At 47.0% G+C, this 27988-nt stretch overlaps 1 protein-coding gene, 1 long non-coding RNA gene and 1 pseudogene across 2 annotated transcripts; all 3 read left to right on the top strand.

Annotated features, from left to right (window-relative positions):
• Positions 1-1492: 1492 nt before the first annotated feature.
• Positions 1493-3052, top strand: LOC123066042 (GRAS family protein RAD1-like). Its single transcript, XM_044489205.1, has one exon. It carries the CDS (start codon positions 1493-1495, stop codon positions 3050-3052), a length of 1560 nt encoding a protein of 519 aa, XP_044345140.1.
• Positions 3053-15661: 12609 nt separating this feature from the next.
• Positions 15662-21251, top strand: LOC123067683 (GRAS family protein RAD1-like; annotated as a pseudogene).
• Positions 17466-18200, top strand: LOC123066041 (uncharacterized). The gene is made up of 3 exons (XR_006431211.1): positions 17466-17588; positions 17874-17999; positions 18081-18200. It is a non-coding gene; the product is annotated as an uncharacterized lncRNA (long non-coding RNA).
• Positions 21252-27988: the final 6737 nt, after the last annotated feature.

Raw genomic sequence — 27988 nt, 5'->3', positions numbered from 1 at the left:
CTCGAGCAACATTGTTTTTTAAAGAAGTTCCTATAGTTTTAAACCATTCTAAATTTTCCCCATGATGATCTCTTCGCGAAAGAGCTATCGAGCCAGGTGTGTCAGCAATTTCTCCAGATGATCTCTTTGCGAAAGAGCTTTGTGACTTGCTCGCGAGCTTGGAGGTTGCTAGCTCTGATTCGGGCATGGAGATTGCATGCCTCCTGACGGGGATAACAAATATTAGCAAAAGCAAGAAGATGTGGAAACGCAAAAGGGGTGGTGCCATAGGGAAGGTGTTTAGAGTTGCTTGATGGACGATATTCGATCTCTCGGAGCGTCGTCTTGGTATGGTTGTCATTGTGATTTGGGTGGTGTCCGATGTGTATTTTCGAAGTGTTCTTGTCGGAGGTTCTTTTGTGCTTTTGTGGTGGCCAGATTATGGGTTGCTGTGTGTTGAGTGTGTTTGGGGGGCACCTGTCGGTTGTGGGGTTCCACGCCATGTGAGTAGTCCACTTGTGGTCTGTTCGTTTTTCTGTAAATTAAGTGGCTAATTCTCTTCTTTTTAATTAATTGATGAGGCAAAATTCCCTCCTTTTCATTTTTGCTCATATGCATAGAAAGTTCTACTCCCTCTGTAAACTAATCACTCTTATACTCTTATTATGCCATGTGAGTATTAGTTTATGGAGGGAGTGCATAAATTGTGAACTCTTATTATAAAATATTTTTGGTTTGCAAGGTATAATGAAAATTTGGCCCAAAAAGGAAAATATGTATTCATGTAACTTTTAAAGTACTTATATCACATTTTTATATACAGGTAAATTCTTTCACACAATTTTGAGACTTTTAAACACTGTTTTTATTAAAATTAACTAGGCTTTAGGATAGGTATCATCGTATTTAAATAATATAGCACTTTCTCTATTTCGCCATTCTTGTCATAAATTAAAAAAATGGAAGCACTACATTTAGAAAGCAATTACAAGAAAATAACATACTATAACATGCTAAGTGTCTGGTTAAGGCTGATTATTCTTTTAGTTGGAGGCGATGTTACCATCGAGTGTGCTTGGCGCCGGTGTGTGCCTTGGCGTTTCCGAACAGTAACTCTCGAAGCAGTTAATATGCTTACAAATCAGGGAAAATGCAACAAGTGCACCCTTGCTTCTCTCAATGAATAATAATGAAACAAAGATTTTCATGGCCGATGATGTGTTACCGAAACACATTTTCTGAAGAAGGGGGACACCCCTCGCAGAAATAAGAACACATAAATAGAGACTAGGCAAGACCTGATTGAGTTGTATGACAGAGACATTTTTAGTTTATTAGCGGAACAGACGAGATCCCTTATTAATCAACTACATATGCCGTCGTATGTATGTCACCCAGGAAGCTCGCTCTATATATAGTGGTTGATTGAACCCACTACCAAGTTAATTAGCTCATTTGCCTTGCAACAAGATCTAATTAACTAACCCCAGTGCGTTAGACACCACTCACGAAAATGCCGATGTTGCCCAGCTCCTTCACCACCTCCTCCTCATGGCAATCACACCAAGATGCCTCCTCGATTTGCACTAACCAGGAACCAGACTACGACCATCCTTACTACTTCGGCATTGAGGAGGTAGCCGTGGACGCCGACGAGCTGGAGCTCGGCCTCCGGGCTCACAAGGCGACCAGGGTCGACTACCTCAGCTCGCCGTACCAGGCGTCTTGGCCACCGGCGCAGGCCGACCTCGAGTCGTCGCGCGTCAGGAAGACGAAGCAGTTCCGGGACGTCCTTGAGACGTGCAAGCAGAAGGTGGAGGCCATGGAGGCCATGGAACGGTCGTCATCGCCGGTCGGCAGTGGCGGGTTCGAGGAACAAGGTGAGGCGCTGGTCGCCGTGGACGACGTCCGGGCCGGCGGTGGCGGCAGCGGAGCTGATGGCATGCGGCTCGTGCAGCTGCTTGTCGCCTGCGCCGAGGCCGTGGCGTGCCGCGATCGCGCGCAGGCGGCTGCGCTGCTGCGTGAGCTGCAGGTTGGCGCGCCCGTGCACGGCACGGCGTTCCAGCGCGTCGCGTCGTGCTTCGTGCAGGGCCTGGCGGACCGGCTGGCCCTGGCGCACCCGCCGGCGTTGGGCCCGGCCAGCATGGCGTTCTGTGTCCCGCGGTCGTCGTGCCTCGACGGGGCGCGCGGCGAGGCGCTCGCCGTGGCGTACGAGCTGTGCCCGTACCTGCGCTTCGCGCACTTCGTGGCGAACACGTCCATCCTGGAAGCCTTCGAGGGAGAGACCAACGTCCACGTGGTGGACCTCGGCATGACGATGGGCTTGAACCGCGGCCACCAGTGGCGCGCCCTGCTCGACAGCCTCGCCACACGGGCCAGCGGCAAGCCGGCGCGCGTTCGCGTCACCGGCGTCGGCGCCCGCGTAGACACCATGAGAGCCGTCGGGCGCGAGCTCGAGGCGTACGCGGAGGAGCTCGGGATGACCCTCGAGTTCATGGCCGTCGACCGCACCCTGGAGAGCCTCCACGTGGACGACCTTGGCGTCGAGGCCGACGAGGCCGTGGCCATCAACAGCGTCCTGGAGCTGCACTGCGTGGTGAAGGAGAGCCGCGGCGCGCTCAACTCGGTGCTGCAGACTATCCGCAAGCTCTCGCCGAAGGCGTTCGTGCTCGTGGAGCAGGACGCCGGCCACAACGGGCCCTTCTTCCTGGGGCGGTTCATGGAGGCGCTCCACTACTACGCCGCGCTGTTCGACGCCCTCGACGCGGCGCTCCCGCGCTACGACGCCCGGCGCGCGCGCGTGGAGCAGTTCCACTTCGGCGCCGAGATCCGCAACGTGGTCGGGTGCGAGGGCGCGGCGCGCGTGGAGCGGCACGAGCGCGCGGACCAGTGGCGGCGCCGCATGAGCCGCGCGGGCTTCCAGGCCATGCCCTTCAAGATGGCGGCCAAGGCGCGGGAGTGGCTGGAGGAGAACGCCGGCGGCAGCGGATACACGGTGGCCGAGGAGAAGGGATGCCTCGTGCTTGGATGGAAGGGAAAGCCCGTCATCGCCGCCTCGTGCTGGAAATGCTAGACGCCGATCACAGCTGCTCGCCGCCGGCCGCTTTCGGAGCACTTCACGGTGCTCGCAGTATCCACGAGGACGTTCACGTGTACTTCTGGGAGGTGCCGCAGTGTAGGTGGGCGCCGCCGAGGTGTTCACGTTCATCGGGCAAATGGAGTTCTTCTACGACCAGGCGCGGGACGCCGTCCGGAGCGGCGTTCAAATACGCGAGCTCGGCGCTTCTCCTTGTTGTGGTGGAGAGGCGGGCGGCGTGGGTGGATCCCGACGACATCAACGATGGCCACCTGGAGTCCTGGACTATTTCTTCGCCATGCTCTGCGTCGGCAACTTCGGCACGTACCTGCTCTTCGCATGCATGGTGGCACAACAGCAAGAAGAATGCTGATTGAACTAAGAGGTCACCGTGTATACCAATAAATTCTGAACGCTTGGTGATTAGTCAGTACTTCTTTTTTTTTTGCGAATAGATTAGTCATTACTTCCTCTGTCCTGGTTTATAAGTTGGACACATATTTGAACCTTTTTAGAAATATATATGTGTGTTTTTTTAACATCAGTACAAACACAAGCGCTCATATACACGCGCATACACTCATCCCTATGAACGCACACACGCACACCCTGCCCCTATGAGCACCTCCGAAAGACTGAGCCGGCATATCATCTTGAAATTTACGAAGTCACCGTAGGCACCTCGTCGTCGACGGGAACGTCTCCTCCCACTGAATGCGCATCGCCGGAAATCCTGAAATAAATCCAGGAATAAATGTGAGCACCAGGATTTGAACCCTGGTGGGATGGGGATACCACAGTCGCTCTAACCATCCAACCACAGGTTGATTCGCTAAATATATATGTGTTATGTTGTACAAAAAATATATCTTTACATTTGTCGCCGAATGAGATTGAAACATATATTTTTTATAAACTATTATGTTTTGATAGTTAAACTGAAGAACTCTATGACCGATGAACATTCTGTCAAGAGGGAGTAACGCATGCTATTTCTCTAACGCAATAGTAGAATGAGAGTAGGAAACACTGCCTTTTCTTGCTGCAAATCTCGAAGCAACTCTACTCCAAAATGTTTCAAAACCGAGACTACAACAATTTTGTCATTGAAGCGACATGAAGGGACAACACAATCTACAACTTGGCACAATCATAGTCAAACGCCTCTGACCAGATGAAAACGACACAAAAGGATATTTTCATAAAAGCACCTAACAGTTTTGGAACAAAATTGAGCACAATCGAAAACTAGGGGTAAAACCGTATGATGGGAACCAACTAAGGCAAGAATGTAAAACACCCAATATAATATCCCCGAAGCCGTTAGCAAGATCTAGCCACGGGTATTGCTCCATCCGTCTTGTGTTAACAAACAGCCGTAGTCGCTAGGGTTTTTCCACACCGCGATCTCGGTTCCGGCCAGCGTCCAGAAGAGTGGGGACCCATCCTCTTTGTTGTCTTGAAATAAGTTCTCTTCAGCCTCTCCCTACCAAAATGGTTTCCAATTCAGCGTCAACGAAGGGCCTATGAAAGTAGGTGTTGCACTGTTGGTTCTGTTTGGGTCTTGGCAGTTGGTATGTCTATTAAGGGAACCAGTTGACTGGCTATTCGCGCGGCGACTTCAACCTCTTCATTCATTTTGTTCTGCAGTAGAGTCCTGTTTCTACAACCCTCTGGATTGATGGTGAAGGATTGCTATCCTGCGTTGCCTCAACCAATGTTCCTATAGCAGCTGCTAGATCTTGCTGTTACCATCGAGTGGCTATTACGGTCTTCAAAGCCTTGTATGGCAAGGGCATTTGCAGGTATGTTTGCATCTCTTCCTACTTGTTCGCTGATTTTTCAAGCTTCGGCGGATGACAAACAATCAAAGGAAGAATACGATCAGTATGATTTTTTATGTTATTTTGTTTTTACTTTTCTATCTTGTTGTCCTTCGATTTACTATTGTTTTCGCTGAGATGAATATGAGATGTCCTTTGGGAGTATTTTCTCAAAAAAGCCACCATTACTGTCCTTGTAATGGTTCTCCTCGCTTACAATGCAGTTACGTCTCAGAACACGAAACGCCAAATCTACGTCTAGAGTATGTTATATTTTCTTTCCTCCATGTTAGATCTATATGTTATTAGTAACAGTGTTATGAAGGTGGAGACGTCGTCACGTAGAATAAACATCTCGTGATGCTAATCCCTTCTTGTTGTGAATATCATGGTCAACACAATCAATATCGAAAAGTTGGTGATGTATTGGACCCAAAGATCGACAACCATATATCTGATTCTTTGTCGTCTGAAGATTCAACATGTATTGGCGATGGTAGTAGTGTCGCTGATGTGAAGTTTGGTTTTGTCAATGGTACTCATATTTTTGTTGTTTTGTCCTCGCAGACTTCTTCCCAAGTGGTATAGTGATCAATCTACGGTTCAAAAACCTGCCTTATAAGGGGCGTGTCCCCCACCACAGACCACATACCTAGCAAAGGTTTTGTACCTAGCCATAGCGGGTCCAACGGTCTTGGGTTCTCACCTATTAGGATGAGCGAATCAAGCAGCTCTTGGAAACATTCGAGGTTAGTCCTGCTTGTGCATATTTGGTCTCCAGCGTCTTTCAGTCAGAGGTTTGGAGGAACACCATTCGCAAAAGGTGGAGCCGGAGATGACCACTTTAAATGTCTTTAATGTAACTTTTAGTTTGATAACAAAAATTTGTTAGTCGCTTGAGTTTCGGTGTCTTTGATCTGACGTACTATCTTAGTTAATCAATAAAGTCCGATTATTTCCTAAGGTAACACGTGAGTGCAAGAAATACGAACTACAAAACCGAATAATTCTAGTGCAAAATAATAATAAAAGAACTAGCCGCCAACATCTCCCACCACCATTTACGTACATCACCCTTATCTTAGGCAGCCTTCTCACCCCTGGGAGGTGGGTGGAACCAACTCGTATTGTTGCTTCACGTGTAGATTACATTTTGTATATTACTCATGTTCTTTGGTGGCGGCGTCTAAACGGTGGATGCAACGTTGTGTGGACTAGAATGCCCCCCACCTCTCCCCACCATGATCTTCATAGCGATGTTTGCGTGGGTGGTGGTGGGCGGAGGCTACTGCCATTTTGGTTTCTCATGCTTCTTCTCTTGACCATGGTATTGTCTTACGGTGGTACATCGATGAAGCAATGGCGCGGCAACTTGCCTTGTGGGAATTGGGCGTGCCCTTGAACTTGACACAACGTATTCAGATGTCTAAGTTTTTGTGGCCGACATGCTATTGCATCTATCGAAATCCTTCGAGGTTAGTGAACCTTATGCATGATTCATTACGTATTGGGCACACTGTAGACTATTGAGATGCCACCGAGAGAGTTAGAGATGGTGACACACCGAAAGGGCATCTTATAAATCTGATAATTATCAAGGAAAATGTGCTGTACAATGGGAAGACAACTGAACGAAGAATGACCAGTAAAAAACAAAGTTACATTGAAAATCATACTAGTCTAGTGAGAATGCTATGGTGTAACTTTGAGTCCATAAATTCTTTGTTAGTCGTGTCCTTTTATGACCTGATGTTATTCACTATGTTTACTTGATTAATAAAGTCAGGTCTACAATGTCTAGGGCAAGTAAAGGAGCAAACCAGTGCATTGTTGGGATAAATCTCATGCATCCGTTTTTATAGCTTAGTACAACTTATACATATGCACACTCACCCCTATGAACGCACACATGCACACTCTATCCCTATGAGCGCCGGTTCGTGCGTCCACTGTTGATCCGGAAGATCGCATGCGTAATGTTTACCGTGACACTGAAGTGGCAATGTTACATCAATAGATCCGTTGACAATACCAACGGGCAACGACTAACTAATGCATGCATGCATGGGTCCTTCACGCAGTAATGCTACACGTACAGGATTATACAGGCTTTTACAGGTTGATTTGAAAATAATGTGACGTGGAAGTTTGTGATTGGATTTTATTTGCCAAAGCAGGCCCCACCCCCTGAAAATCAGGGGGGGCAGTGTTTAGTTTGTTGGTATGTCCTCGTACGGGCCTGTAGGTGCCCGTACGTTTAGCATTTTTGGTCCTTCACGTCATATGATTGGCTGAAGAGAGTTGCCCTCAATCGTCAGTAGTGATGGCCGTGTGTTTGTTGCTACTACTTGGAGCTAGCTTTACTTTACATTGTAGAATAGGACTAGTAGCGTGTTTTTGAAATATTATTACTGATCATGGTCATGGTAACAAGAAATGTCCATTTTTAATTCTACCGCGAAAACGACGGGCGGTCGACGGCCCCCCTGCATCCTAACGCTACGCACAGTGATCAAAATTTGCTAGCAAAACCGTTTCAAGTTTAAAATACCAAGCATAGATATGAATGAATATTTATTTTGTCGGTATCAAGATATCTCTAGAAGCGCCAGCTCGCCTATAATAGATATTTTTGCTATGTACATTATTTGGTTTGGACTACATGATCTCGCTCTGTCGTTTTAGAAAAAGAAGAAGGTGCTATTATTCTCTAATTTATCAACCATCTGTACTATGTTGTAAACAATGCATATCATATGACTGTACTTGCAAGATCCTGGCTTTTGAACTCCATTTGCTAGAGCCGTGATTTTGGACCAATTCGTACCAAATCAAAAATGTCAAATGGAGTGCATTTAAATAAGCCATTAACTTTCTGCTTCACTAGCATAAGAGAACTCATCAAGACAACAAATCTCGGACTCATGCACAGCCATTGCACATGATGACCAAATCTCTCTCTTTCAGGGATGACCAAATCTCCATGCATGTTAATTTGCAACGAAAAATGTAAGCTACTGCTTGTACGTGTGCAAACGTACCAACGGATCGTGGAATGGAACTCTGACTTTTTTATTTCAAAACTTACTTAAAAGTTGCAGGATTTAACTTACTTAACGGGTTGTCAGTTGTAATTGGTGTTTCACCTAGTACATGCCAGTTTTTACCTTACCCTCACTTGCACGTCCAGCTCACTTTTGTTTGTAACACGCACCAAGCTACGTCAATTATCATCAACTCGTAACAAATTGCAAAATTCTTTGAAAGCAACACGAATATAATTATCACGCCCTTTTGGAAACGAAGTCCGAGGCTTCAGCACATCGGCTTTCGTCATTTTAGCTTCGCCCGTCGACCGCCACCAGGTGGCCTTGTTTTTCTTTTCTCTTATGTTTTTCTTTGGGCATTATTGTGCTGCTGCCCCATCCTTCGTCTTTTTGAATTATATGGATGTTGGTTGTATGGATCTTTGATTTATCTATAAAGCAGGGCGCAAGCCTATTTCGAGAGGCCCAATCGTGAGATTTCGGGGGGACATAGTGCAGCTAGCATGGATTTGTCTAATGGCGCCTCCGGCAGTAGGACTACTCCCTAATGAATAAAGTGCGCTTGCCTTCTAAAATCCAACTTTTACCATGATTTAGATCAATGATTTATATTGTGTGACTTCAGAATTATATACCATTGGCAATTTCTTTCAAATAGAAATTCAAGGTATAAATTTTGTCACATATAACCCACATTTGGGTGCTTTAACTTATGGTCAAACTTTAACTTAGCTGTATTTTGTAAACCTCGTCTGTATCAGCAATAACTGCTCCTAAGTCGTATCGTGTATGTCCCATAATGTAACTTAGCTGTATTTTGTAAACCTCGTCTGTATCAGCAATAACTGCTCCTAAGTCGTATCGTGTATGTCCCATAATGTAATGCCCGAGCTTGTATTCTCTCTACTCCCCCCGTTCCTAAATATAAGTCTTTGTAGAGATTTCACTATAGACTACATACAGAGCAAAATGAGTGAATCTACACTCTAAAATGCACCTATATACATCCGTATGTGGTTCATGGTGGAATCACTCTAAAGATTTATATTTAGGAACGGAGGGAGTACCTATCAATAAATGATACGTAAGCTTTGCGTATTCGTGAAAAAAGTCCTATAAGTATACCCCTGCCAAGCAATTGCATGCATGGATCCCTGCAGTTCACCACATATACGGCACATGCATTTCGTTCCACGCATATGATCGAAGTTTGGGGTGCTCTACGTTTTATGTTATGCTCCCACTACAAGAATTCCCTTACTGGGTCAAGGATACAAGGATTCTGCTCGATCTGGAGTTCTAGAGGAAGAAGGAAAGGGGACCGGGAGAGGAGAGCCGCCGCCTAGCCAATTACATCAACACCGCCTCACGCAGGAGGGGAACAGAGAGTACTTAACCTAGCGAGTGGTGTCCCAGACTTTGGCCGTCAGCCGACTGTTGGGCCTGACTTGTCGACGGGCCCGTTCCAGCCCAACGGGTGCTGCAGTAGTGGTTGGGCCAGGGGAAGCCGGGGCCGTAACACCCCCTCTCCTTGAGACACAGCTTGTCCCCAAGCTGGTGCCCGGGTAAAATGCTGCCGAAGCTCCTCTGCATCTTCCCATGTCACGAACTCCGGCGGCTGGTCGGTCCAGCGCACCAAAACCTGGGGCACTTCCGAGCGGCCGCGCTGCATAGTCCGGCGTTCCAGGATCTCCTCTGGAACCGGGCTTGCTGCCGCTGTAGCAGGGAGCTGGTCTTGGACTTGTTCAGTTGGCGGGAGAGCTTGACGCAGCTGGGAAACATGGAAGACGGGGTGTATCGAGCTGGAGTCTCGGAGTTGCAGCTTGTACGCGACCGTGCCGACGCGTTGGAGAACCTTGTACGGCCCGAAGTAGCGGAAAGCCAGCTTCTGATTGGCACGGGTAGCCACGGAGCGTTGCACGTACGGTTGAAGCTTGAGGAAAACCCAGCCGTCGACGGCGAACACCCGATCAGATCGACGCTTGTCGGCAGAGTCCTTCATGGCCTGGCGCTCAGAGAAGATGCTGGCGGATCAAGGCCTCCATCTGCGCGCGGTCTTGCAGGCAATCCGACAGGTCCGGGGAGGCACACGCGACGGGGTCGACGATGCCGAAGTGGCGAGGCCCGCGCCCATAGAGAACCTCGAAGGGAGTGGTGCCCAGAGCAGAGTGTGGTGAAGTATTGTACCAAAATTCAGCAAGGGGCAACCAGGCATACCATTTTGTAGGGCACGCATGGACAAAGCAGCGAAGGAAGGTCTCGAGGCATTGATTGACCCGCTCCGTTTGTCCGTCCGTCCGCGGGTGGCGCGCCGTGCTCATCCGCAGCTTGGTATGAGTGAGGTGGAACAATTCCTTCCACAGGGCGCTCGTGCAGATGGGATCCCGGTCGGAGACTATGGACTCGGGCAATCCATGTAGCTTGTAGATGTGAGCCACAAACGCTTGCGCCACTTGGAAGGCACAAATGGGTGAGATAAGGCGATGAAGTGGGCATATCGAGAGAATTTGTCCATGACCAATAAGATGGAATTGCAGCCAGATGATCGGGGAAGACCCTCCACGAAATCCATCGTGATCATTTGCCATGCTTGGTTGGGCACCGACAGTGGCTCCAGGAGGCCGGGGTAACGGACACACTCAGGCTTGGCTTGTTTGCATATCTGGCATTGCCTCAACGAAGAGCTTGACATGGTGCTTCAGCCCAGGCCAGGTGAATAGGCGTCGACCCGCCGGTAGGTTGCATTAAATCCTGAGTGGCCCCCAATTGCTCCTGTGTGTAGAGCGTCCAGTACTTGTTTCTGCAAGTCCACATTGTCACCCAGCCAAATGCGCCCATGTTGCCGAATGATGCCCTCCTGTAGTGTGAACCCATCAAGGTTGCCTTGCTGTGTGGCCAAACGGGTCAGCAGGCGTTGAGCCCCGGGGTCACCCTCGTATCCCTGTTGTACAGCTTCGAGCCAGGCTTGTACTGCAGTGGTAATAGCTGCCAAATCGCCCTGGGGGGGGGGGGATCTTGGTACGCGCGAAAGGGCGTCTGCAGCGCGGTTGTCTGTCCCTTTTTTGTACACAATGCGGTAGCGCGGCCCAACAGTTTAGCCAATATCTTCTGCTGCCACTGAGTAGCCAAGCGCTGATCTTCAAGGTGAATGAGGCTCCGTTGGTCTGTATGCACAATAAACTCATCATTCTGGAGGTATGTTCGCCAGTGATCAACTGCCATCAGGATCGCCAAGCCTTCCTTTTCATACGTGCTCAGCAGTCGGTTGCGTGGCCCCAATGCACGGCTTAAGTACCCGATCGGGTGCTTATCCCGGGAAAGTACTGCGCCAATGCCTTGATCCGATGCGTCAGTTTCCAGCTCGAAGGTTTTTGTGAAGTTGGGTAATGCCAGCACCGGCGCCGTAACCAGTGCCTGCTGAAGGGCACGGAAAGCGCCGTCCTCGAGGTCTGTCCAGCGAAACACGACACCTTTTTTGAGTAAGTCTGTGAGGGGACGACTGATGATCACGAATCCTTGAACAAACTTGCGGTAATACCCCGCCAGGCCTAAGAATCCACGCACTTCTTTGATGTTGCTGGGCACCGGCCATTGCTGAACGGCCAGGATGTTCTTGTGGTCTGTGCGGACACCTTCCCCACTGATTTCATGGCCCAAGTAGACCAATTTCGGCTGCGCGAAAGAGCACTTGCTAAGCTTGACCTTCGGATTGTGTTTTTTCAAGAGTTGGAAGACTTGCTGGAGTAGGCTGAGATGTGAGTCCTCGTCTTACCTATGTATCAAGATGTCGTCAATGAAAACAAGGACGCCCTTGCGAAGCAGTGGCGATAGGACAATGTTCATGCCGCCTTGAAACGTAGACCGTAACACCATAGAGCATGACCTTGAATTCAAAATGACCATGGTGCGTCTTGAATGCCGTTTTATGCTCATCCTTAGGCCTCATACGAATTTGATGGTAGCCCGCTCGCAGGTCCAAACTTGTAAACAGCCGTGAGCCTGCCAACTCGTCCAAGGGTTCCTCAATGACTGGTAGGGGATAGCGATTCCAGCCCAACGGGTACTGCAGTAGTGGTTGGGCCAGAGGAAGCCGGTGCCGTAACATTTTACTACATGCGCACCAACCTGATCGATCTGGTTTACATCGACGGACTGCTAGCTTGCCAATCATCGGGCCTACAGCTGCAAACCTACGATATCATTGTCGGTAGACGAGGCAGAACGAGGGCAACTAAGAAAGGTTAACGAGGAGCGTGTGGCCGTGCTGTTGTGTGCACTCCCTGTGCATGCAGACGAATGGACATGGCGTCCCTGGTGACGTTTCGCGGAAAACACCCAAATATCCTTGGCTAGTTTAATCTCCTCTTCCCGGAGCTAGGTAGGCACGCAGCTACTTTAGCCCTGTCGATCAAGAAACAGTCATGTGCACCGATGCTGTGATGCATGTAATATCCTTGGCTAGATGCATGCATGGGCGCAGGGGATAATTAGATGCCTTGATTTTGTGATAAACTGACGAAAAGGCAGACTAGAGATGGATGCATGTGATAGCTTCGGTCGTAACGAAACGACTAATTCAGCTGTCTCATTCCGCGCCAATTTTCCAGACATATAGTGCAAGCTATGCTTTGCCATCTTCCTCTCCAGCCAAGCAAAGCCCCACTAAAAAATCCCAAGGCCACCTGTTTTTGTTTGCATCTTAGGGCATCTGCAACGTTAACCTTCAAATCGTTTGCATACATTAAGATCGCGCGGTAAGAACGTGTTCTGAGTCCGGACAGTAGCCACGATAGAACCCCGACACCCCTTGTCCACTAAATCCCCCTCCGGGTCCAATTCTCTTCCAATCAGCCATTCTCCCTTTTGTTTTTGCATCCACACCCTCCGCCGCCGCCGCCGTCACTGTATCTCTCCGGCCGGCACACATGCATTCCGGGACATCCGCAACCAGCACCGACGCGTCCGCTTGCCTTTTACGACGGCGTCGTCCACCCAGAACCTGTCGTAGGCAGGTACACTCCCCTCTGTCAGTGTCGTCCATGGCAGTCACCACGCTTAGTAGGTGTTCGGTCAAATGCAATTGAGCTTATTTTCGAATGCCATGTCATTTTCAACACTACGAAGGATGGCGGGGCACTCGATTATGGATGATGAGTTGTTGTGCGATACGTGGTTGGCCGTATCCACGGATTTGATAGGCAGGAGCAGAGCGGGGGCCCTTCTGGCAGTGAGTGCATGATTCGTTTCACACGCGAAAACACATTGCGTCCTACAACATGCACATCATCCATGATCGCAATATAAGGTTATTATCGTATCGATGGTATGCCATCTAGACCAGCGTCATCAAGTTTTGTGTCGCGGTTGATATGCTGGAGATCGTAAGTTTTGCTTCTTCTTGCTCAACTTGTTGATTGAATTATTCATTCACACATTGTTGCTCTACACATTATGTAGCCCGTACGCGCTGCCGTGATGTACCACATGGCAGAGGGCATACTATTCACGCACGCACATTGTTGGATGAAACTCAAGGGGCAGTATGTGTGTGACAACATGATCATCAATAAAAAGCCTTGTTGAATATCCGATTAATCTTAATTTGAGTTACTGTTGTACTAGACTTATTTGCATGCTATGTATAAATAATTTGTGATATTTTCTATTTAGACTTCGTTGAAATCTGTCGCGTTTACATGAATTTCGTCCGGTTAAAACCCGGCTTGAAATCTATGCGGCAGCGTTGGATGACCGCCTCCCGCATCCGTGTCCCCGAACTGACCCTCCCTGTTCATGGAAGGATGTCGAAGCAAATTTACGGGTTAGTGTTGGAGATGCCCTTGCCACGGTCATCGGTGGGGCACCTTGCAGAGTTGCACTTTCTTATGGAGTGTAGCTGTTCTTTTAGGATTTGAATCCTTAGAAAATTTCCCATATAACTCTTTTTTTGGATCCTATACAAGTCATTTGATCCACAGGCTTAAATCCTACTCACTCCGAACCAAAATATCTGACTCAATTTTGTACTAATTTTGCACCAAAGTTAGTACAAAGTTGAGTCACTTATTTTGGGATGGAGGGAGAATTTTTTTTTAATTCTTTTACACTATAATTCATACAAAATTAATAAAAATACGCCGCAGAGTCCTGTTGTTTCCCTCAAAAAAAATCATACAAATTTAGCATCGTCAAAATCCAGCAAGCTTCAAATTAGCATGGCATTTTAACTGTGGATTTTTCCTATTTTCATGTTTCTGGAATCATGTGAATCGAAGAGTCTTAAATTACTATTAGTTTGTCAAACTGATCTAGTTAATTTCTCCATAGCTATTCTGGTATATTGTAAAACGCATTTGCTATTCCTCATGCAACTATTTTTTTTTCCGAATAAGAAGACATGGTGAAGAAGATAGATACACCGTCGGATCTAAATCAAACGGCTGAAAATAATCACATGAGATTTATGGAATGAACGGTCGCTTGCTCTTCAAGCGGTGAGTCCAATGCATCACGATTCAACAACCTAAACTAAGTCTCCAACATACATAATCACAAAGCATCCTCCTGCAACATGTTCATTTTTGTTTCCAATGGAATCATTTGTTGCTAATTCTCTTTTGAGAGTTTTAAACTAACGTGCCTCCCATTTTGCCCTGTAGAAGTATATAGGATTTGTACACTCACTTCCAATTAGTTATGCATATTAATTTTGACTGGACTTAACCATACACGCATCTTGATGTAACCAGACTATTTGAAGATAGATAGTGGCATTATGCCTGTGGGCTATACGGAGCCTTTTTTTAGTTAAAAAAAATCTTATTTATTTCCACTTGTAAATGTAGATTTATTGTACATATATTAGAATTTTAATAAGGATGTACGTGAATTTTAAGCTACAAAGGATGTTATACATTATATCACAAATGAAAGATATAGTACATGAAATGTTTTTGGATATTTTTGAGATTTTGAAATACTATTTTTGGCACTAAGTTACAAAGCGCTTCATATAGTTGAACTATTATCTAGTTTGCCAAATAGAGCAACAATTCATCCACATATATTTCTTACATCATGATATTCCTCGGCAACAACTTTTCCGTCCATGCATCATGCATAAGGACCTCTCTAGCGCTATAGCGCATCACATATGTACCCAGTAAACTATCTTGTGATACCATGTCTAACATCATACCATGCCACAAAAAATTGCATAGGCTAAAAAACCTAAACTATTGGTGAATGTTCACGTGACATATGTCTATTATCTCTAAAAAAAAGTATCGGTTAAAAAGCCTAAATCTCTGGTACAATGGAGCAGCGAAAATCCTACACCTACGTAACTACTCCCTCTATTCCTAAATATAGTGCCCATAGGAAATTTTAGAAGTCAAACTCCTCCTACTTCGACTACATTTATAGTGGACAAATATCTACATCTATAATAAGAAGTAAATGTCATTAGATGCTTCACTAAACATATATTTATATTTTATTTATTTGGTATTATTTTTGTTGATACTTCTCTCATTAAACTTGGTCAAACTATACAATGTTTGACTTCTAAGGAATTCTATGCGCACTACATTTAGAAATAGAGGGAGCAACTTACCAAATTTGTCTTAGTCTTGCTCTTATCAATCTCTCCCCTCAAATTTCAGATGGGTCCCCCTTCCCGCAACTCAAGACTTGCCAACTATTTGTAACTATTTTATGTAGGTGTAGCAAAGCTCATGGAGCAGTCATCGCCGGTCGGCAGTGGCGGGTTTGAGGAACAAGGTGAGGCGGTGGTCGCTGTGGGCGACGTCCAGGGCAGTGGTGGTAGCAGCGGAGTTAATGGCATGCGGCTTGTGCAGCTGCTAGTCACCTGTGCCGAGGCGGTGTCATGCCGCGACCGTGCGTAGGAAGGCGGCGCGACTGCGGAATGTGCAGGTCAGCGCACCCGTTCACGGCACCGCGTTCCAGCGCATTGCGTCGTGCTTCGTGCAGGGCCTGGCAGACCAGCTGGCCCTGGCTCACCCGTCGGCATTGGGCCTGGCGAGGATGGTGTTCTGCGTCCTACGGTGACCGATTTTAGTGTCTTGACCCTTTTAGGAAAGTTCAACCATATTTGACCCTGGTTTGTATTTTTTTTAGATGTGACTATTTTTCCACCGCCATAGTCTCTGACGGTAAGGTTTACTTACGCAATCACAACTGTTTGATGTGAAAAATGCCCTACTGCCAGAGATTTTGCCGGTAGCTTATTATAAGCATTCACCACTATCTTTGGCGGTAGGGTCTCCCTACTGCACCGCACTGTCTATTGCATGCAGCGGAGCAAGCTAGCGCTGATGTACATGCGTGTCTGCCTCTCCATAGCATGCACACAAGCTAGCTAGCAACTCGCATCAACGTGCGGCCGAGCTAGCTAGCTACTCGCATCAACATGTCTGCATTCAGCCGAGTAATATATTCAGTTAACTTAGACCGGCAGACCCACCGAAATTAACTCGCACACTGGCAGGTAGGCATGAAGCAGCAATGTGCTTACCAGTCATGCATGCATGCATGAATGGATCATCATCCATGTAGCCGGCCGGTGTCCAATCAATTCGGCAATGTTGACTGCATTCAAGACCCTATAGTCGAGGACTATGGCAAGTAGGGTATAATAGCCTGTCATCAAAAATTCTGTCGGTAAGGTATTTTTCATGTTAAATGATTGTGACGACGCAGTTAAATCCTATGCTACTCCCTCCATCACAGTATATAGGGCGCCGATGGCGTCGCTCTGGGACCAAGGTGCCTTCTGATAGGCAGGGATTAAGGAGTCGATTGTGCTGCGAAATTGATGGCAAGGCGCCTAATGAATCGCTAAAATGACGCTTGGTAACCTCCTCATCCAATAAAAACTGAAACAGAGCGCATGCATTGGTGGAGCCGTTTCTGAGCGAAATTTTAGCGGGTTTCTTCCTCCTCCCGCGCCATTCCTTCCTCCTCCCGCGCCATTCCTTTCTCCCCCGCTCGGTTTCCATCTCCCGCCGATGTGCTGCCAAATACAAAACGAAAATTCGGAGTTCAAAGTTCCCGCCGATCCGCTCTATAATTAGCTGCGGCGATGGAGGGACACGTACAGACGGCATCTTCTCTCCTCCCTCCTCTCTCCAATGACGCCGCCGCAGCAATGTGCAGATCGCCGGCCTCCTCCTCTTGGCCTCCGTGGGCTTTCTAGGGTTGCTTTCCAGCCGAGATCGCCGCCGCCCGGAGGTCTTCCTCCTCTTGGTCTCACCGGACGCTCTGGTGCTCCTTCCTTCTCCATCGGCACGGCAGGTTTCGAGCGTCTTCCTCCTCCTACAACTTTGCCTCGACGGCACGTCGGCCTCACACGCCCATCTCGCGCTCCGGCACCTAACGAGGCCGGTTCCTCGAACTGGAGTGCCTCCGTCGGCGAGGCCGGTACAGGCAGCGGAGGGTTCGTGGGGTTTCACCTCATCAATGGCAGCGGCGGGATGTCGTTTGGCGGTGGCGGTGGCGGCGTGATCTCGTTTGGCGGTGGCGGTGGCGGTGGCAGCGGGATATCGTTTGGCGGCGGCGGCAGCGAGTCCCTGGACTTCACGTTCAGAACCGGCGCCGGTGCCAATCGGAGTGAAGGATCCTCCCATGGTGGAAGCAGAGAAGGTAAACCCTAGAAACCCTATAGTCTCATAGATCATGCAATTTTTGTCTGTCACTTTGAATCAAGATTAAACCCTAATTGTTTCGGTTGATGTTGATGGAGTACTCATGTTTCTGTTACTCCATGAGAATTGCATGTTTCTGTTGATGGAGTACTCATGTTTCGGTCATGATGGACTACTCATGTCCAGATCAATAGAGATAATTGTTTCTAAAATCACATAAACAATCATTTTCATGCACATTTGTTTCTAAAATCACATGGTTACTATGCTTCATTTTCACAAGGTATTGGTGGAAATGAGGGTACCATTGGCTACCGAGGGCCTGGATACAACCCAAATTTTTCACATGCCGACGAATACCCTCCTAGTCAAGAGGCTGTTCAAACCCAAAGACAACCTATCGATTTGAGTAAGCTCATTTAGCACATTTTTGTCTTTCACTAACCTTCCATATTTTTTATTTGTCTAATTATTTTTTCAATGCATCTAGATGTTTTGTCGAACAAGGAGACAAGAAGACAGTACCGTATCGATGATAGGCGTCACATATATACTGAGATCATTGCCCGTAATGGTACGGGTAATAGGTTGAAGCATGGAGTTTCTAAAGCTGCTGCACTAGCTTGTAAATGTCCTAGGAGGATAGTGCAAAGGGTATGGTGCTACTATTCGAGTAAAGGGTATGGGTTTTGATAGTGCAAAGGGTATGGTGCTACTAAGAGAGAGATCATCAAGCACAAAGGGTCTATCCACTACGCAGTTCCTCACTTGAAGAAAAAAGCATTAGAGAGACAAGGACTTCTCCTGGTTCGTTTGACGATTGATCTAGAATATGTTGAGCAAGCAATTGAGTTCTTGAACTCAACATGATTTGTACTGCCTCATGTGATGGTGCTACTATTCGAGTATTAGTTTCATTAATCTTATCAAAAAATTTGTGGACTGTTTTGAACTGAAAGAGAGCAAACTCCACCACGCCTTGCACCTCCATGGCAGCGGTTTTATACATGTTGCATGCGGGAGCCGAAGGAGAGAGGGAGGGAGAAACTGCAGCGGGAGTAGGCTCATGTTCACACTTGCATGCCTCACATGCACTCATGTTCACACCTGCATACGGGAGGCAAAAGAATTCATGTTCCCACTAGCCAAACCATGCATGCGGGAGTACTAATGCTAAGTAATTAATAGCCTAATTAAGGAGGTACGCCCTATTTCAAAGGGATTGTGAAAAAATCTGGTTTTGAAACTGCGCCCTATATACTGTGATGGAGGGAGTATTAACCATGGCGGTAGGTAGTGTTATCCTACTGCAACGATCATGGATAGAAAAAAGGGCCATATCATGATTTTTCTTTTAACTAGGGTCGGATCTGGCTAAATTTTTCAAAAAGGGTCAAAACACCAAAATCGGCCTGCCGCGGTCGTCGTGCCTCGACGTGGCGCTCGAAGTGCCATACCAGCTGTGCCCGTACCTGCCTTTGCGCACTTCGCGGCAAACAGATCGAAGCCTTCGAGAGATGTTGGAGCGGCTCCTCGGCTCCGCTTCTTCTTCCTCTCTTCTACCGTAGCACTCACGAACAAGTAGGACAAAGATTTTGGTGGCCGGCTGCCTCTCACAGCCGGACCTTTTCTTTCACTATTATCTTTCTTGTCAAATAAAACATGCTTATACAACACCTTAAGTATCACACACGCACGCAGGCAGCTTATCCAGATTTTTGTGCTACTCATGCAGTAACCACCACAACCACACAGGCACACACCCATCACCAAGAGCATCTCCAACGCTGACCCTCAAATAGGATGTGGATCGATGAAGACCAGTCTGCAGACATTGATACCCTAGCCGACAATCCAACCATAACTGTAATTGCCTAGAGATATTAAATTGATTTTAATGGAAATAAACAAATTTGATACAAATTTAAACAAATCGGATGAATTTCAAAGAAACTTGGATGGTTTTCATCCAAACCTAGTCTAAATGATCGCCAGTCGACCATGAGCCCAAAAAACTAAAGTTCCCCTCCGCAGGCTGCAAGCGGCTAATCGGTCGACGATGATGAGCCCCCCAAGCGTAGCTTTAACAGGAGGGGAGGAGTGGTGGCCTTCGTGGGACCCGAGCACCGGCAGCCTCCCATTCTCGATTCTTTCTCCACGCCGGCGGTGCTCGTAGACGTGTCGGCTTCATCGCCGTGGTGGCGACGAGTTGCTCCTCCGTGCGCCGGTGCTCATCGAGGAGGCGGAGTTGTAGGCCAAGTCGGCCTGCGCCTGCCGGAACGCGGCCTCCTGCTCTTCCAACACCATGTCGGTGTAGTGAGCCTGTGCCTTGCCCAGGGTGATGCTAGCATGGGCCGGCGAGGACGGTGGCACCGGCTCGTCCATTGGTTCATCTACGACAATGGCCACCAGAGAGCTCGTCCGTCTACCGACCTGTTAGGCAGCCGCAATGGCAGCGATCTCCTTCTTTTGTTTGGATGAGAGGTTGTCTCACATAGCTTTGGAACTTGAGGAGGCCATGGCGGGTGTGGTGCCGAGAGGAGATATGGATCAAAGGATGTCGGATGCGACTGTTGTCGGCTCTGACGTTTAAATAGCGGGCGGACGAGCAGGCAAGGCCGTGAGGTGGTTAATGATGGGCGCAGATGGACGGATGGGTGGCGCTGGAGCAGGTTTCTCGGCAACTGCACATGATTAATAAAGGAAGGCGGATGGACAAACTTTCGTTTGAACACGTAGAAGGCGCATACACCGGGAAGCAACGTGGGCAGCGCTGCCAGTCGGCGCGCTACTTCAATACCGGCTCCGATGAGAGGTCTCGTTCGCTCTGGGCCGACATGAATGCGGTGCTAACGCTCTGAAGCGGCGCTGACCGCTTCGGGCGGGAAAGGGCGCGAGAGCCGGAGAGGTTTTTGGGTGGGCCAGGGTTTTCGGAGGCGTGCGTGGCAGTGGTCCGGATGTCCGCAAAGCTCTTCTAGTTTGCACGAAAAATGACATCTAAACCACAGAAGTGCGTTGGATGACAAAACACATCAGAAGCGTGCAATCTAGACAGATGGGTACAGGTTGAGGGCCCGGGTTGGAGATGCCTTAACCAACTAAGCCATGCACTAACTAATCTAGCTACATGCACGTACATCCAACACTTGCACAACATCTCAACGGCCACACTATGTGGCCAGCATGCAATGCGCACACAAACTATTTGCTGTGTGGTGAAGGAGACCCGCGGCGCTCTCGTCTTCGTCCTGCAGACTATCCGCGAGCTCTCGCCGAAAGCGTTCGTCATCGTGGAGCAGGGCGCCGGCCACAACTACGCCGCGTTGTTCTACGCCCTCGACATGGCGCTCCTGCGCTATGACGTCCGGCACGCTCGCGTGGAGCAATTCCACTTCGGCGCCGAGATCCACAACGTGGTAGGATGCGAGGGCGTGGCGCGCGTCGAGCGGAACGAGCGCGCGGACCAGTGGCGACGCCGCATGAGCCGCGCAGGCTTCCTGTCCATGCCGTTCAAGATGGCAGCCAAGGCACGGGAGTGGCTGGAGGAGAACGCTGGCGGCAGTGGATACACGGTGGCCGAAGAGAAGGGGCGCCTCGTGTGCTTGGATGGAAGGGCAAGCCCGTCATCGCTACCTCGTGCTGGAAATGCCAGGGACACTGATGGTGATCAGTTTCTCGCCTGCTGGCCACTGTCGAACACTTCACAATGTTCACAATATCCACGACCACGAGTACGTGTACGTACACGGTACGTGCGTGCACGGTGGATTGGATGTGAGAAAAGCGATCGTGGACGATCGCATCTGAGGCCAACTCCACCGGCCGCCGCCGGTCCCTGCCTCTTCCGTTTGGCCACTCCGGCCACGCGAGGAGGTGGGGACCACGGCGCTTCGACGCCGGCCTGTAGTTAGGGTTTGTCTAGTGTCTCCTTAGGGCGCCGTTGTGATGGTGGGAGCGACGCCTGGGCAAATAAATCTGCCTCAACTCCACTCCCACACCGGCGGTGACCTTCGCGGCGGCGTCTCGGAGTTGATGGCAATCGTATGTTGTTCGGTCCTGTAGATCGGCAGCTTGGTCTTCTCGTCGTTCTTCAGATCTGGCGATGAATAAAAGTATTTCAGTTTCTTCTCCGATGCGGTGTTCTACATTCTGGTCGGTGAGGGATCTGGACGGAAGTGTGTCCAAGCGGGGATGGTGTGGCGGCGGCATCTTCCCCGTGGTGGACTTGTGTTCTGGGGCTTCGTCGTTGCGACGACGTTTTCTCCGACGTCGGAATGGAGCCCGGGAGGTCGTCCAGGAGTATGTGCAGACTGCTGATTGCGCATGTCACAGCTGGAAGATGGTGTATCCTGTGCTGGTTTTGTGGTTGGAGGCTGACAGTTCTGGTTTCTTCCTTCGACGTTGTAGTCGTGCGAGGATGTCAGTTCTGGAGCTTGATGGCGTGTCCGGGGACATGTTGCCCCGGTCTGATTCGTTCAACGGCAATGATTTTGCTTCTGGCAAACGACTTTGGAGGTCCATAAAGCTGTTGATCAACGATGGAGCCGCATCGAGCTCGGGTGTAGAGATGATCTGTCTTCCGTCCCTTTGGTGGTCGCTTCGGTGGTATCGAAGGAGGGAGATAGGCGCTGGTTTTTTGCATAGGTTTATCCTATATTTTCAGGTCTGTAAGGTCGGTGTGTACGTGCCTTGTAACTTGATTTCATCTTATAAATGAGACACGTATTACCATGCAAAAAAACCCGGGAAAGATGTGGAGGGTTCAGACCACTCGGGCGGATGGGCGTTGGATTCGTCAGCCTCACCCTTGCCATACTAGCCGCCGGAACGCCATCACCAGTGTAGAAAACAAGGCTTTGGTCGTGGCCAGATAAGAGTATTAGTCCATATCATGTTACGAACCGGGACTAATGGGAGCATCAGTCTCAGTTCGAGAGGCTAGGACGCTACCCGGATCTCGGCAGGCATCAGTCCCGGTTCGACTGGGACCTTTAGTTCCGGTTCCAACCACCAACCGGGACTAAAGGAGTTGATGCCCTTTAGTCCTGGTTGGTGTCTGGAACCGGGACTAAAGGATAGACATTTAGTCCCGGTTCTAGATAAAAACTGGGACTAAAGTTTTGCCTATATATATCCATGCCCCCCTCCTCTGTTTTTTGGCCGTGGAAGGGTGGAGGTGTGGGCTACTGTGTTTTTTTGCCTATATATGCACATGAGGTGTTAAATGAAATGCCCGAGCCACACTTAAACTTTCTCCTCTGTTCTTCCTCCAAGATCGACCTCCAAATTTGTATTAATTTGGCCACTTTTTTATTCATGATGTTCAGTAATGGTTTTTGATATACTTAATCATATACTAGAATTGCTCCAATGAAAGACAGACAATGGTGTATTTGGAAAGGGATTTGAGAAGCTACTAAAAATAATGAACGCACAAAAAGTCTGGAGTTAAAATAAGTTCAAAAAATAAAATCCCTTTGTAATAGATGATTTTTCGTCCGAAACCCTGATACTCCTAAAGAGATTGTCCAGTTTGTACACGAAGTGCATCCAGTTTTTCCCGTAACCCTCTAAACTATTTAGCACGTGCTATGTGGGTGAAATTATAATGCCATGCCAAGTTTTAACCTTTTCAGAGTTCACTTGTAGTGATTTTCAAATTCATGGTCATTTAGCTCAAAATAAATCATTAAATGCATTAAAAATAGCAAACAAAGTCACAGAAGTGTTGAAAATTAATGGTGTGCCTTTTAAAATAATTTTAAAAAATGAAATCCCTTTGTAATAGATGAATTTTCATCCGAAACTCTGATACTTCGAAAGAGATTGTCGAGTTTGTACACGAAGTGCATCCAGTTTTTCCCATCACCCTCTAAACCTTTTAGCACATGCTATGTGGGTGAAATTATGATACTATGCTAAGTTTCAACCTTTTCAGAGTTCATTTGTAGTGTTTTTCAATTTCAGGGCCATTTAGCTCAAAATAAATCATTAAATGCATGAAAAATATTAAATGAAGTCACAAAAGGGTTAAAAATTAATGATTTACTTTGAATGGTGCATATTGAATGCATAAAAAGTCTGGAGTTAAAATAAGTTTAAAAAAATAAAATCCCTTTGTAGTAGATGAGTTTTCGTCTGAAACCCTGATACTTCGAAAGTGATTGTCCAGTTTGTATACGAATGCATCCGCTTTTCCCCATAACCCTCTAAAGATTTTAGCACATGCTATGTGGGTGAAATTATGATACCATGCCAAGTTTCAACCTTTTTCAAAGTTCATTTATAGTGTTTTTCAATTTCAGGGTCATTTAACTCAAAATAAATCATTAAATGCACGGAAAATAGCAAGTGAAGTCACAAAAGGGTTGAAAATTAATGATGTACTTTTGAATGGTGCATACTGAACACACAAAAAGTCTGGAGTTAAAATAAGTTAAAAAATGAAACCCTTTGTAATAGATGAGTTTTTGTCCGAAACTTTGATACTTCGAAAGAGATTGTCCAGTTTGTACAGGAAGTGCATCCAATTTTTCACGTAACCCTTTAAACTTTTTAGCACATGCTATGTGGGTGAAATTATGATACCATGCCAAATTTCAACCTTTTCAACTAAAATGCTTTTACAAAACTCTAATAGCAAAAATAATCAACTACAAAGAATCAATTAAAATATTTTGTTATGATCAACTAAAACAAAACTATAACACCGACGCTGGCCGGGCCTCCCCGAGCATCGCCGCGCCACCGTGAGCCGCCTGTCCTCGTCGCCGGCCAGATCTCATTGTCGGCTGTCCTCGTTTGCTGGTACTAGTCACTCAACAAGCCTTCGTGTGCTCCTCGGTGAGCACTCTCCCCCCTCAAGTTTCTGTCAAATTTTTGGGTTAGGGAGAGAGCAAGTTTCTCTCAAGTTTCTGTAGAAGTAATATAGCAAATTTTATGTGGCAAAGTAATGTTGTGGCAAGCATCTTTTGGGCAAGTTGTGGCAAAGTTATGAAATTTATGATTTTTTTGACGGTGCACATCAAGTGTATGATGAAATGCTAGAGTGTCGGGGATATACACCGCGGTGTAACCCGCCGGATGTATGACCCGGCTGGAGCTTGGTGACTCACTGGCGACCCGCCCGGACCTGGCGGTTTATAGGCAACCCACCTGAACATTACGACTCACTGGTGACCCGGCGGGCGGGTCAAATAGATGACAAGACCCAAGGCCCAGAAGGCCGGCTCATGCTATGGTGGGCCGGCTTAAGAGGAAAGGCATAAGGAGTTTTCCCTTAAGGGGGCAAGACTAGGATTTCGCTTGTTATAGAATAGTCCTAGTCTTACTAGGACTCCACATGTAACCCGCCCTTCAACTTATATAAGGAGGGGGAGGGCATCCCAAGAGGGGGAGAGGTAATCTCTAAGGCTAGACACAATTAGGAGAGCCGGTTTATGTGGCGACTCCCTCATGAGCATAATGAGACCTAGCCACAAACATCATGTAGCGCTATTACCGGATGATGTTTTCCGGGGCCTGAAGCTGTCTAAATCCTTGTCTTGTGCGTTGATCCGCCTCGCGTCTCTCATCTCGAACAACCCCTCTCAAGCTACCACAAATATGTGTTGGCCTTACGACTAAGTCATCACACTAGGACATCTGTCGTGACAAATCCACGACACAGAGGGCTTTATGGATTTTAGGAATTTTTGAGAATTTTTGTGTTGAGATGTTGATGCACAAAAGAGAATCTGGCAAAGTTTCAGAATTTTTGGAGCAATTTAAATTGGGCTTTGACCACGAAGTTTGAATCTGGTCCAAATTTGAACTGAATGAAATTTGAAAATTTTGAACTATGGAACCAAATGTTTTTGGTGGAATGGGTTGTGGGTACTGTCAAATAGATGGAGTAATTTTTGTGGGTACAAAAAAATGGGGAGAATATAGCTCCTTTGCAAATCAAAGAACAATTTTTTTGCATTAGAGTTCATTTTCTCTTTTTTGTAAGTTTTAATGCAAGCATCTTTTGGGCAATCTTTGAACATGAAGTAGGACCATGTTGATGTCATCTTGCTCTATATATCCTATTATTTAGTTTTTGTAGTACATATATTGAATTTCAGAACATTAATCTTTGAATTATGAACATAGGAAATGTCTGATGATGACGATAGGATCCAATAGTGCAAGTACTGCGGCGATGACCAGGGTCTGTGCGACAGGCCTCACCAGGAAGGCGGTCGACGCTTCAGTATTGAGCTCGACGAGACCTTCGATGTGCATACGGTACGCAACAACGACAAGTCTTTTTTCCGTAATTAAGCATGACTTATGTTTCTTCAATGTGTAATTTTCGCTTTCTACAATTCTACTAGTGCATTCCCTGCCATGCAAGACGTTATGTCTTGGAAAGATGCATTTTGAAGATCATGAGAATATGCAGATAAAGAGAGTTCGCCTCAGGATCCATCATGGTTATGCTTTTAACGTAAAGCTATACAATGCGGTGACCTACTCCCATTTTGGTTGCTCGAATTGGGAAGCACTATGCAAGGCGTATGGTTTTCAGGAGGGTATGTATGTCACCTTCGATCTGGGTGATGATCCTGAAGATGACATGGATGAAGATAATGTCGACGAAGATAATATCAACATTTGGGTCGATGCTCATATGCTTCCACTTCTACCTCTATGTGAGTTTCTCAAACATATTCAATGCATTGTTTATATTGTATTTATAAAAATAGTTGATAGCTTATTTCCATTCTTCAAGAAATGTACGAAAAGTAGTAGACAAAACCTACTACAGTTTTGGGTCTGAGCTAAATTGCGAGGAGGTAAATCATTTTGAGTTGTTATCATGATGATGATGAGTTATGTGCTACCTTTGTGCTAGAGTGATGAGCTAGTTCCTATATATATGACTATGATGATGAGTTGTTATTATAATGATGATGGTGGTGATGATGATGATGATGATGATGATGATGTATGAGTTCTTATATGAATATGATGATGAATTATTATGATCATGTTGAGTTATTATGTCAACGGGAGGAAGAAACATAGATTAGATTCATGTGCCCAAAAGTTGGATTAGTAGGACTACTAATCCAACTTTTGGTCACATGAATCTATTCGTGTTTCTTCCACCTAATAATATAATAACTCAACATGATCATAATGATATAACAATCCCTCAGGTGACCGAAATTTGCATAGCGATGTATAAATACAAAGGAAAATATGCAATGGATTTTTTTAGTCTTATATGATTTTATGCAACAGAAAATACCCTCCTAAACCCCTAACCCCTCCTTAAAAAAACTAGCGCCTGGTAGTTGCTGACGTGTGGCCACCTTTTATTCCTGGTTGGTGTTACCAAGCGGGACTAAACGTCCTCTTGCCTAGGCGCCCCACAGCGGCCACGTCGAGCACCTTGAGTCCCAGTTCGTAACCCAACCGGGAGGAATAGTGTGGGCCTTTAGTCCCGATTGTTTAGTCCTGGTTGCAGAACCGGGACTAAAGGCCCTCTAGAACCGGGACTGGTGCCCTTTTTTACTAGTGCATGAAGGTTTTTGGGTGGAAATGAACGATACAATGAGATTAAGAAGGAAGATAAGCTTTAGGTAATCTAGTTGTAATCTGTTGGAGTAGATAATACTGCCTTAGGTCACCAAATTTATCAACTCTATTACAGATGTTTTTTTTTAATAACATAGATCCTTATGCATTCGCCATAACAAGTACATCGCTGATGACAAGGGGTACCCTATTAAAGTTTAAAGTTGAAGAAAATCTAGCTAACTTAGCAAGTTCATGGGCAACCCTATTCGCTTCCCTATTACAGTGCTCGAATCTAGTAATTAATGGAAAAGGCATAGGCCAAAAAATAACAATCGTCAAACACTTTGGCTGTTGTACTCGTCATCCGTCCTCCATTATTCATGGTTTCAATGACCTTCAAGTTATGTGAGTTAATAACGAGATGGTTGCAACCCATCCTTTAAGCAATTGATAGACCATATCTAAGCACCAAAGCTTCAGCCGTCAGGACATCTGTGCCCCATTCAACTCTTCAATTCCCCTTGCAACGAATTTTCCGTTATCGTCCCACAAAATAGTACAAGCCCTGCGCCTAAGCAGATCATGATCAAAAGAGGCACCCACATAAACATATCAACTATTACAGATGCTCTTAGTACTTAGCGCTTTGTTAATATTTTGGGATGGACTGATGATGGGAAGCTTAGGCTCAAAAGGCTCAATAAAGTGCAGAAAACCCTACGGACTGTCCTGGACGTGCGGCAAACATTACAAGTAGTGTAATTTTTCATGGTGTTAGGGCATCTTCAACGTGGACCATCAAACCGTCTTCATACGTTCGGACCGTGTTGTCTGAACAACAGAAGC

This window comes from Triticum aestivum, chromosome 3B (assembly GCF_018294505.1).
Source record: "Triticum aestivum cultivar Chinese Spring chromosome 3B, IWGSC CS RefSeq v2.1, whole genome shotgun sequence".
Lineage (NCBI taxonomy): Eukaryota > Viridiplantae > Streptophyta > Magnoliopsida > Poales > Poaceae > Triticum > Triticum aestivum.
Note: the sequence above shows the minus strand (reverse complement) of the source record. Positions and strands in the feature narration are given on the sequence as shown.